This window comes from Prionailurus bengalensis, chromosome A2 (genome assembly GCF_016509475.1).
Source record: "Prionailurus bengalensis isolate Pbe53 chromosome A2, Fcat_Pben_1.1_paternal_pri, whole genome shotgun sequence".
Taxonomy (NCBI): Eukaryota; Metazoa; Chordata; class Mammalia; order Carnivora; family Felidae; genus Prionailurus; species Prionailurus bengalensis.
The window spans coordinates 96,146,550-96,158,835 of NC_057348.1; the positions used below are offsets into that span (position 1 = coordinate 96,146,550).

At 38.2% G+C, this 12,286-nt stretch overlaps 1 protein-coding gene across 1 annotated transcript in view; it reads right to left on the reverse strand.

Moving 5' to 3' along the window:
- Positions 1-585: 585 nt before the first annotated feature.
- Positions 586-12,286, reverse strand: part of CALCR (calcitonin receptor) — a 156,110-nt gene continuing 144,409 nt past the window's right edge. Inside the window, 3 exon segments of the mRNA XM_043588866.1 lie at positions 586-2,645; positions 10,214-10,255; positions 10,949-11,167. Of these exon segments, the coding sequence (XP_043444801.1) occupies positions 2,388-2,645; positions 10,214-10,255; positions 10,949-11,167 (519 nt within the window). The 3' untranslated portion in view covers positions 586-2,387.

Genomic DNA, 12,286 nt, shown 5'->3' on the forward strand with positions numbered 1-12,286 from the left:
ATCCTGCCTTAGTCTCTCTCCCAAACTATATTAAAAATCAATGATCGTAACAATTCTAATGATCTGATGTGATATTGGACAGTTTCAAGTCTGGTCCCAGAATAATGAAAAAAAAAAAAAAAAAGTCAAGAACAATAAAAGGATTTGATACTTTTGGCCTAGATTTCTTTGCTGTGCTTCCCAAACTTATGCAATATAGATCAAAGGGTGTGTGTGGTTTTTGTATTATCAAGGGAATGAGAGCTGTACTTTGGAATTTATAGTCAAATTGAAGATGTTAGATGATCACACTGATAAAGGCAATAATCTCGATGTTTTTGCACATAAGTTTTCTAACCTATGCTTTTGGATTATCTTTCCCCCTCTTGTAACACAAACTAAATGGGATGTTAGCAGCCCATGGCTGAAATGAAAAACAAACAAACAAAAAAACAAAAAAACCCACAAAACTGAACATGGAATGAGCAGGAGACAAGATGAATGTAATGAAAGATGAGGAATATATTTCTTTAGAAAAATAGGCACATATACATCTTTTTGCTTTTAACATACTCTGTATTAATTTATAGATATACATAGCGTAAGCATTTCACATCATTTTGGCACTGTGTACAATTCTACGGAAAGCTGTGTTGTTTTTCAGCCCGTACTATAATAGCACAATAATGTCTAGAATATTTAGCAATATTTTATCACATTTGTACTAGAGCTGCCTCAAATACTCTGTTTTCCATGTTTGTAAACGAAAATAGGAACACCACTACATAAACACTGTGATTGAAAAAATACCTTCTTTTCAGTTCCTCCTTTACATTCAGTAAAGGAGACTTAAGCCACTTTAGTATCCAAAATACATTTTCACTGAAGGAATATAATTTTTCTTCGGGTGCACTAAATATGTAACCAGAACAAATCAACTTTTTGTTTTCCCACAACTAGATCACCTCTGAAAGGCAGTGGCATCAAGGACATAGATGAGACTTGAGATTTGGAGGGTTTTGGTGGATCTCTTCATTTAGCACAAAACTAAATGATGGTGACTCGGATTACTGTTGCAAATTCACAAATGAATTTCAGGTGCCAGCAATGATAACTGGTTTATTCAGGGATTTTTAAGGATTTTATACTGAGGAAGTGAAGAGAGACATGGGAATATAATATTGGGTTTTCAGAAGAACCTCTACTTTCATTTTAAATGAACTGGTGGATGGTCAAACTTGTAGCAGTTACTTGTCCTCCTCCTGTCTTGCTAATAGCAGCAAACAAGAGGTCAACTACAAACTGATTTCTAATTAGCCCTACTGAATCTTCCCGGAAAAGTCGGAGATCTTGTTAAGCTTTGAAGCTGGGTGGAAGGCAGTTAATGGATTTATATGGAGTCTTTTAATTACCAGTCTTAAACAAATTTATCTTTTACTGCTAGATAGCACCCAAGGGCAAGAGGTAATCTGCTTTATAAACCTTAGAGTGATTTGCTTTATAAATCCTGGAGCTTAGGAAAGTGGAAAACTCTCTTTAAAGAGAATATTCTCTTCCACTAGAAATTATATTTTTGGCAGTTTTTGTGAAAAATTTAGTGATGGATTCTTTGTGACCTCCCAGTGTATAAATGTCAAGGACCAAAGCATATTCAACATGAAGGCCAGCTCCTTCAGCAGGTAGACCTGTTCGGTGGACAAGATTATCCAAAACCAAACTGAGTGTACGATATTAATAAACCAATTAACAAGGTGGCCCATCTAATGTTTTGAGCAAATTGACTCTAAACTTCTTTTTCATTCAGAGCATTACACCTTTCTGCCAAATGCAAGTCTGTCCCCCGACATTCTTAGTCATCTCTATATTAGAAAGCCACTCGGTCTTGCAGAGGTCATGTAATTTGTGCGGTTTACATTGTGTGGATGGTAAAACATCTGAGTAATATTGGAATTGGTTGAAATAAAAAAATTAAAAATCAGATTCATAGCCAAATACAGAAATATTCTAATTCAAAGTCTAGAGTTAAAAAGAAAAATAGTGACCGTGATTTTGATTTTTCAAAGTTATAAATGGCTCAAGATTAACAAGGAGCACCCTGTTTCTGAACTAGGTCAATTTAGTTGTGTTTCTCTTGGATACTTTGCTTGCATTACTATGACATCTGCATCTCGGTCCTAGATGAAAGATGGAGATCACAAGTGATGCAGTGGGAGACCCCATTCCTAGACTGTCTCCCACAGCAATAGTACCAAGGATAACTTTCTCCAGATTTACTATGGACAAATTCACTTAATAATTCTTCACGAATGATATGCTCAGCTCCTGGGAGGATGGGGATCACTTTAAACACATGGTCTGTCTGTCTCCCAGGAAATGAAGGCTCAGTGATCACGATGTAAGCTTCACATTCAAGCGGATGACTCTTGCTCAATGATCTCCAAAGCGATGACCTCCGCACCCTCCTCGCCCAGGTTGTTGGCGGCTTCGTTCCTCGGCTCCTGATGGCAGATGTAAACCGGGATGTCTCCGGCTTCAGCTGCGGCTGCGGCAGCGGCTGCAGCAGCGGCTGCAGCGTTGGCAGCAGAGCGGCGGGGGTTCCTGCTCCCCCAGCGCTGATCCCACTGGGTTTTGAATTGGGCCCAGTGGCGCTTCACGGTGGTTTGGACCTGGAAGAGAAAAGGCGACCTTGTTTTCGTATAATTGTCAGAAAGGACCTGAGCTGTTTATGAGTGGGCACAATTCTAGGAGCTCATCAGAGGTTAAAGGAGATCGAATCGTAATTCTGATCCAAAGGACTGTGCAGGATATGCTCTGGTTGGGGAACATACCATCTTGGCAGAAGAATTTACAAACTGGAGAAGTGAGTTGCTTGCCTAAGCTACCACTGGCAAGGTCATTTGCTCTTATGAGTAAAAGTCTGTTCTTTAGCTCTTCTACCCAATCAATGAAATTTGACTTGGTTTCATACCCAATATGGTATACATGTCATATCAGAGGAAAAGATTTTGAGAATTTTTTATCTGCTACCACCTCTGGTAAGGCAGAAACTTTCATCTAAACCTACACATTATTGGTCATGATGGAAACCATTGCACAGTTCTGGGTTTTATGATAATGACTTCATACTGTTGATTTTCCTTTCTCCAACATGGCTTGAGAGCAGATGTGCGAGGTAAAACTCTGGTCAATGGAGTGACAAGCTTTTAAGAATAAAATTTCAATCTCTTTCTATTGAGAAACTTCTAGTATGTAAATAAACTCATCAAACATACTTTATAAATATGATAAACTCTATCTTGAGCACAAGGGAGAAGGTGCTAAAGTCAGAAAGTTCTAAATATGAAAATTACAGTAAGCATAGCTGAAAACAACACAGATGATAGTGTTGCTTCCCTAGCTCTGCTTTCTACAGAACTGAATTCAATTTAGTAGTTAAGTTAATCTTTTCTGTTGTCTTCTAGCATACAGTGCTTACACATATGCTCCAAAGACTGTGCTCTTTGGGTTTGAGTTCCAGTTTGTTGACTCCATGGTTGTTGTTGTTGTTGTTTTCTTTCTTAGGCTTTTCTCCTTTGTAAAAAGGAGATCATGACACTAATTCAGAGTTATGAGTAAGATTTATTGGGGTTATTTAAATCACCTAGTATGGTGCTGGTGCATAGCAGCAGTATTCCCTACTTTTTCTCCTGTTCTGTCCCCACGTTGACTCCCCTCCTATACCCACCATCTCCAAGGATTTCCCAGTCAATGTGGCTGGATTTGAGAGAGTCAAGTGTCTCTCTTAATATTATCTAGCACTTAATAAAGACCTAGCTCTTTATTAAGGCTATTTGCTGGTTGAAAACTGATTCATGTAAGTGTTTTGCCTTCTATGGTTGTAAGCAAATCAGTAGAAGAGGTACAAATGTCAGCTGTAATATATAGAGAGAGAGAAAAGGAAGGATTGGAGCCATGGAAGAGGTACAGGTGAGGAAGAACAGAACAGTAAAGAAGAAAAGCAGTTAGGACAGTGCTGAATAACTGAGTATTGACTAGTTTGTTAACCCTCTGAGACATTTCTGTCTAGAGGTCAAGACACAAAGAGAAGACGAAGCCTGAAAGATTAGGTCCGTTTATTTCTAATTGAAACGATATACTCCTTCACACACTATGGTTTCCTGCACTCAGCTAGTGCCATTCAAAATAGCAGTAGGGAGACATGCTCCAGATAGGCTGAACTTGATCACGGTTATTCTTTTCAGAAGGAATTCAGTCCACACCCTAGGTGACCTGAAATCTTGGCCTCGTGGGTTTGTCCTTTAGCTATTTACCAAAAATGCCTCCATTTCAGTCACTCGGCCAAGCACAGATAGAAGGGATTCGGGTCCCGTAAGAGCACTCAGACACCAGGAACAGAGCTGCCATCAGGCAGAAGTGGAAGATTCCCATCCATCATTCTACTGCGTTTGCCTGAGTTGGCTCATCTCTCTGCCAAAGTGGTTTTAAGCCACTTATTGCTCTGACCCTGATTCTCCAATATTAAACTGCTGGTCTCTCTCCACCAGCTATATGGTTTCTTCCCATCAGGCCTCTATTCACTGTGTTCCCTCTGACTGGAATGCCCCTCCCCCCACCCTTCACTAACACCAAAACTTGTGTTTTCAGGACTCAATTCTGTTTCCCTGGAAACTTTTCTTAACCCCCTAATACAGAGTTAGGAGTCTCTTCTGTGCTCTTGTTGCACTTATTCTCCATTCATTATTGCTCTTGCTACATTATATTATAATGCTTGGTATGTCTCCCTCTCCTCCTGTGTGTGTGTGTGTGTGTGTGTGTGTGTGTGTGTGTGTGTAGTGTCTATTAAGTCTAGGTCCTTAAATGTTTTAAATGCCAGGTTCATAATCTAGGAACCATCAAATACCCTGTTGAGGAAATAGGAAATACATTGTTTCAGCATATTTTTGGAGAAGCGATGTCCCCAGACAAAGGGAACTGATAGTTTCTGTGGATTCAGCATCTCTCAAATACCAACATTGTCTTTATAGCTAAAACTTACACCAATATTTAGAGGTATCCAAGGCAGACAGTGTAAGTTTAGAGTGAGTTTGTAAAAGTGCCAGCAGACAAAAAAAAAAAAAAGTCTTTGTTTTTCCTCACCTGTTCTTTTAAAATAATCCCCTTTGGAGTGCTCATGCATTTTAATGAAGTACCCTGCGTAAATGAGGCCAAAGGGTTTGAGACCCATTTCATGTTTTTAATATTATTATTACAGAAATGTTCATAGCCTTCTATAATTGCATTCCTGAATTATAAACCTGTTCTTTTGTGTGAAGATGACAATCTGCTTCAATTTGTAAACCACACATATAAGAATAGGCCCTTAACAGGATGTAAAAGACACTTGAATAATTATAGTTTAATAGGGCAATTATCTCCTACAATACCACAGGTTAGGCTTGATGCTGCTTTGATCACAAGAATAAGGGCATTGAATCTGATTGAAAAAAACAGGGAGACTTTTCATTGCTCCTGAAAAGCATCAGAAATGTTAGAAGAGGCCAATGGGATAAATATACAAAGTTTGAATTGTATAAATTCATCACTCATTCTAAAAGCAATTAACACAGATCACTTTACATTTTCCCTAATTATATCAATTTATTTATTGCCACCTTTAAAAATAGAGCCCTGGACTGAGGGTTTGAAGACATAATTATTGCACCTGGCTCTATTATTAACCATCTGTATAAGGCTGGTACATTTGGGCCTCAGTTTCTACATTTGTGAAAAAGAAAATCAGGTTGCAATCTTCATGGTTGGACTTAAATGCTTTTATCTGTGGCCTTTGTTTTGCTTAAATTCAGTATAAGCACCAGCAGTTATATACTGTTGAATGGAAGGTGGGATTTCTCCCAGGGAGTTTTGATTCAATGGATGAAAAGATTTTCAAAACTCCTCCCTCATGTCTTCCCTTGTTGATGCCACAACTGAATAGACCTGCTGCCATCTAAATTTAAGATTAAAAATCATGAATTTTAAAAACACTTTAAATCCACTGGGAAGTTAAAAAGTATATGCTTTAAATGCTTTTATATGACTTTTTGAAGCTGGATCTCTATTAAATCCTGTTAATTAGATGCTGAGGGGGACTTCTGAATATTATTCATAAAGTTGCCACTGATATTTTTTTCATCCTTTGGGAGCATTATCTTTACTAGTCTTTATCTTATAGAATTTACATGTTTTACAGTTTGAGGTAATTGGGTACTGCAAGATTATAAGATCAAGGTTTTCTAATTCCCTTTCACTACCTACTTTCCTATGTTTGGGGAAGCTTCCCTGTTCTAGAAGACAGAAATAAATAAATATCATCCATAATAAGGTTAATATTTTTGAAAATATTTAACTATTGTGTTTCTTAAATAACATTACCCTACAACCCTCTCATTCATTAAGTGAAGGTCATTCGTTGCTTGAAGAACAAATTAGATTTTGTCTAGAGTACGTTCACCAAGTGTATTCTCTGATCAGCAGCATCAGCATCACCTGGAAAATGGTTATAAATGCAAATTCTCAGGCCCCATTCTTGTCCTACTAAATAGGAAACTCTTCTGGTTGGGGCCAACCACTCTGTGTTTTAACAAATTTTCCAGGTGATTCTGATGCACACTTAAGTTTGAGAACACTGGTCTGGAAAAACAACAAGAAAAATCATTGCTTAGCTTTGAGTCTCCAAGCTGACTTTCTTGAGTCTCTAGAAGGACAAGCTTTGAAAACCAGGTTTTATGGAGTGAGAGAATTTCTAAATAGAAAAGCTTACCTTTGCATTGAAGTGAAAGCCTTACTGCTCTGAAAACAGAATTTTACTAAAAGCCATAGTACAGAGAACACACAGGATGTGACATAGGGAGAGTTCCTTGCAGACAGGAAGGGGAGTGGGGAGCCCAAAACCCTTCTAAGCCCCAGAGGAAGAGAAGAGAGAGATACAGAGACACAAAGGACCTTGCATTTCCCCTTCATGGGGGAAATACCTGGGGACATGGGGAGAAGAAAGAAAGCAGGAATAACAGAAACACCCCAATATAATAAATATTGCTCTTATGATTTTGAGAGCACAGTTCTAGAAATTGATAGCCCCACAAAGAAGTCCCACATTTGGCTTGGTACCATGTCCAACTTGGTGCCTGAGCAGTGGCTATGACATTAGCTGAAGACAGATTCACAGGCCCTTCTCAGTGTGAAGAAAGGAGGCTGACTTCCCAGGCTCCTCAGGTGGCTCCTCAGAAAACTGGTGTAATCAGAACAGGGTCAGGGCCTGGTCAAGGAGACTACAGAGTAAAATGATCTCTAGGGTCCTCAGTAGTGAGGGGAGCCACCATGAGTTTCAACAGGGGGTGCTAGCATAATGTCAGTTTTCACACACTCCAATCTTAAACCGAAATCTTCCTGATCATGCTAGTTTGATCTACAAACTATTTTAGCCATAATGCATGGACAATAGCAAGAAACATCAAAAAGGGAGAACATTCACTGTGTTGTTAGTGCTCTCTCAATTTTTAAGCTGTGGCTTGGAAACATTTGAGTATCTTTATAGCTATGATCATCTTTTTGAGGTGCCTTAGATAGTTAATAATTTATTGAAGTTGGATGGTCAATGTCCACACTCTTGGAAGACTTGTAGGAACTATTTGATCCATAAGCATGCTCTCATGGTTACCTCCTGATTCCTACTACTGTAATTCTCCAAATTCCTTTCCTGCTTCTAGTCTTTTCATCCTATCTGATCCATTTGCATAACAGTCATCGCTGATAACATACAGATAAAAAATAAAAACGAAAACCTCAATCTTCACAATCTAACTGACATATTAACCCCGGAAATCTCTTAACATTCTGGTAGGCAAAAGCCCAATCCCAACTCTGTCTCAAATGCAGCTGCAAGAATTTCCTGCAGGTTCAAGTGCCCTGCCTGTGTTTCAGGTTGTTCACAGAGGGCCTTGCTGAGATCCACAGGCCTAAAATTCATGGGGCTGTGACATTACATTTGACACAGTAAACAATTTCTATCTTATTAGAAATGTCACACTTGTAGCTTCTCCTGGTAAGAGAATCTTAATTAAAATGGAGACAGTTTCTTTACTTCAAAAAGCAGAGATAACATACTCAAATGAACTAGAAACATTCAATTGTTCAGGGGCACTCCTCGGCTTGCTTTCTATGCCTGACACTCCCAAGACAGCATCATGGTTAAAACATAGTAAGTACTGAGGTATTTTTACAAACGCATGCAATCCTCTAATGTTTTCAAGGCATGCCCCTTCTGAATATGGTTTTTATATTAGCCCTATATGGGTATTGCTTTAGATGGGAAAACTTATTTTGTATGGCACCTGTAACAACTCAGAAGACAGAGACATACATTCACAGAAACTGATTAAAGATAAGGTGACCTAAGCCCTATTTATTTTTTTATTAGTTTTTGCTATTCTTCAAACAAATGAACAACAACAAAACAAAACAAAACAAAACAAAACAAAACAAAACAAAACAAAAAGGAAGAGAGACACTTTAACAGCTGGCAGCAGAAAGATGTCTTTTCATTTCTAACCCAGGCCTTCAGTCTAGCCCATAACAATAGTGAATACATAATATATTTTTGTTGAATGAAGGAATGAGTTTATGGATGAATGGACGAAGGGAGGAATAAAATGTACCAATTAAAAAGGAGAATGAGAATGACAAAAATCCCACAATGCAATGTCGAGGTCGGAGATAAATAATAGGTCACAAAACAGCAAAATATTATAGGTGCTCACTATTTAACTGAAGAAATAAAGAATGGAGAATCAATTAAATATTAATTGATTATGGTTAGAAAACCATTCTCGTTTGTAATAGAAAAATAGTATTTTTGTTTATCTCTTAACAAAATCTGATTTGCCTTGATATAGAATTATTCTTAATAGGAATTAATGTAAAATTATAAAAAATAATTGTGCATTAAAATTCATGTGGTATATAACTAGAGAACATACACCAACAAATCTCCAGGGAGGAATCCTAGACATATTATAGAGCAGTGGAAGATGCAGTTCATTTAATTAAGAATCAGGAAATTTGGGTTCTAGTCACCGTTATACAATATACAACTATGACTGTGACATTGTGCGAGTCACATGTTCTTCCTGGAGTGTAGACTTCTCACCTAAAAAATGAGGGAGCTTACAAACCATGTTTCTTGAAGCCCTGGATATTCTGTGGTACAAGTTTAAGCAGCTCCACTTTTTTTTAAATTCAAGTATAATTAACATATGTGTTGGCAGGATTTCATTCTTTTTTATGCCTGAGTAATATTCCATTGTATGTATATGCCAGATCTTCTTTATCCATTCATCCATCAATGGATACTCAGGCTGCTTCCATATCTTGGCTATTGTAAATAATGCTGCTATAAACTTAAGGTTGCACTTATCTCTTTGAATTAGTGTTTTCGTTTTCTTTGGGTAAATAGCCAGTAGTAGAATTACTGGATTATATGATATTTATATTTTTAATTTTCCAAGGAGCCACCATACTGTTTTTCCACAGTGGTTCCACCAGTTTGCTTTCCCAGGGACAGTAAGCAGGGACATTTTTATGCTTTACAGTTGGGGTCCCGGGAGAGATTCATTGGAAGAAAGGGAACTCTGACTAACTCCCCCCACCCCTGAAAACACTGGCCATATGGATCTCTAGATTTTACTGATCTAAATATTCAGATAATAAATTACTTATTTGAGAATGCTTTTTGAGTCTTAACTTCAGGGTTGTTTTCAAAATGTCAAATAAGTGATATGACACCGGCACCAGACAATGGGAAAAAAAAAAGTGATGAAGCAGGACAAATTGGCTGGATATTGGTTTTGCTCTAGTAAGCAGTTGGGTTTTCCAAAGGAATGGGAGCATGACTTCTCCTACTATGGGAATCCAGAATAGCTTTCACTATTCCTGCTCAAGGAACTCACTAACTTAAGGTGCCATCCAAGGAAATCAGAACTTAGCTGCCCGTCTGGATAGTATCTGCAATTGTACCATAGAAACACAGATAAGATGCAGCTTCAAGTAATGGAAAAAACATGATCCCTCAAGTCATGAAACCCTGCGAGGTCAACTGTAGAAGTGAGAGCAAATGAAATGTGTACAGAAATCCTTTGGGAACTGTAAAGTGCTGGCTGTATATAAATGAGTGATGGTATTATGTGAAATGCATGCTTACCTCGTTGTTGCAGAAGCAGTAAATCACGGCAACGAAGAATCCCTTAAAAAAGGAGGAAAAATAGAATTGAAGTTATTTTTGTGTGCATTATGTTATTTAGGAATCAATATAAATAGCCTGGAGAGGAACATTTCACTGTTGCAACAGCAAGTGAAGGCTCAAGAAAAGACAATTACAGCACTCATATCCAGTGTTTTATTACAAGAATATTCCATTTTAAAGGGATATAGCTTCCAGCTTGGGGTCCAGTGGAGGAATTTCATACTGATATAAACATGTGCTTCTCTACCCTGTGTTTTCTTGGCATTGGGGACTATGATGATAGAAATCCAGGTTGGGAAACTGACTGACATTGGTGATGTTGATCTTCAAAACTCCCCTTCATGAAGGAAAAACAAATGTGGCCCTCAAAATACTGGAGAGGGGAAGGAAAGGTTGAAAGGATGGTGGGAATAGAAGTTCTGTCCTCAGTACTGTGCAGTGGGCCCATCCCTGGACAAATATTTGTCCTTAGGAAGATTTGTTCTCAAAGCTCATACTCCCCCTATTTCCTTCTTCAGTTTTGGGATTCAAAAAAAGGGGAAACAGGCAGTGAGAAAGACAGAAGCTGTATCCCTTCCAGGTTGCATATATTTGAAAAGGTCCTTCTAATCATATATGAGGCCTAGAAAATGGTTCACCTTATGTCAACTAGCTGAGCAAGTAGTTGAGTAAATACACTATTGGCTTCTTTACCTGGAAATGGATCAGAGAGTGCATCAGGTAATCATAGATCTTCCCAAGCATCTTGTTGGATGGCCTCCAGGGAAAGACAACAAACTGGATTCCCAGCAGGGGCACCAGGATCAGGGTGGCCCTCACAGCCTTCAGGTACATATGCGATTCCGCCTCTTGGGTTTCCCTCAGTTTGCTCACAAGCACGCGGACAATGTTGAGCAGGAAGAAGAAATTGACCTGCAAAGATATGATGTTTTGAAGAAATCATCTATGTCAGTACTACTGAAGGGTGCCCACTTTCCTCAGTTCTTGTTTATTCCTGGGAGCAGATGTGACCTCTGCAGGACATGAGGGATGGCCTGTGACATGGTATAATTTGCTAAGCATTGCTGGGAACATCAGTATGACCAGACCCTTTTCAGACCTGAATTAACATTTCTTTTTTTTTTTCCAAATGAGAAAATATTATTCCTGCATATGTAAATATATTAGGTTCAATTCTAAGGAGGGTGGTTTATTCTTTACTTTGGTTTTTACGTTTTTACAAAGGAGCATCATAGATGACACTTTTCGATCTTCCTTTTTGGTCATTGCATTATGAAGATTTTCCCTGTAGGCAAGACTACTTAACCAAGGCTGAAATGAGGACCGAGACATTTATTTGTAAAGTATTTGTAGTGGAGACAGTGAACCCAGCCTTCTTTTCTCTTTCATAACATCTTTTAAAGACAATCACTTCATTGAGGTATAATGCACATTCAGTAAAATGGAGATTTTAAGTTTACATTCCAGAAGTTTAGAGAAAGGTATGCACCTGTGTAACAATGACTCCAAACGAAAAGAGCATTTTCATCACCCCAGGAAGTTCTCTCCTGCTCCTTTGTGGTCAACAACCCCCTCCCCTCCACCTCAAGCAACCACTAATTTCTATTAGCATAGAAGTGGAGTATTATATAGTATGTACTTTTTTTGTGTGTGTCTGGCTTCTTTGCTTTGACATATTATCTGTGAGATTCATGCATGTTGGATATATTAACATTTCATTCATTTTTATTGCTGAGTAGTACTCTATTATATGGGTAATACAGATAATTTGTTTATTCGATCTACTGTTGATGGAAATTGGCATGGTTTCCACAATTTGACTATTATGAATAAGCATGCAATGAATATTTTCATACAAGTCTTTGTGTGGACATATGTTTTCGGTTCTCTTGAACAAGTACCCAGGAGGAGAACTGCCTGTTGACATGGTAAGCATGTATTTAACTTTATAAGAAACTGCCAAACTATTTTTCAAAGAGGTGGCTCCATTATATGTTCCCTCCAGCCCTAGATGAGAATTCCAGTTGTTCT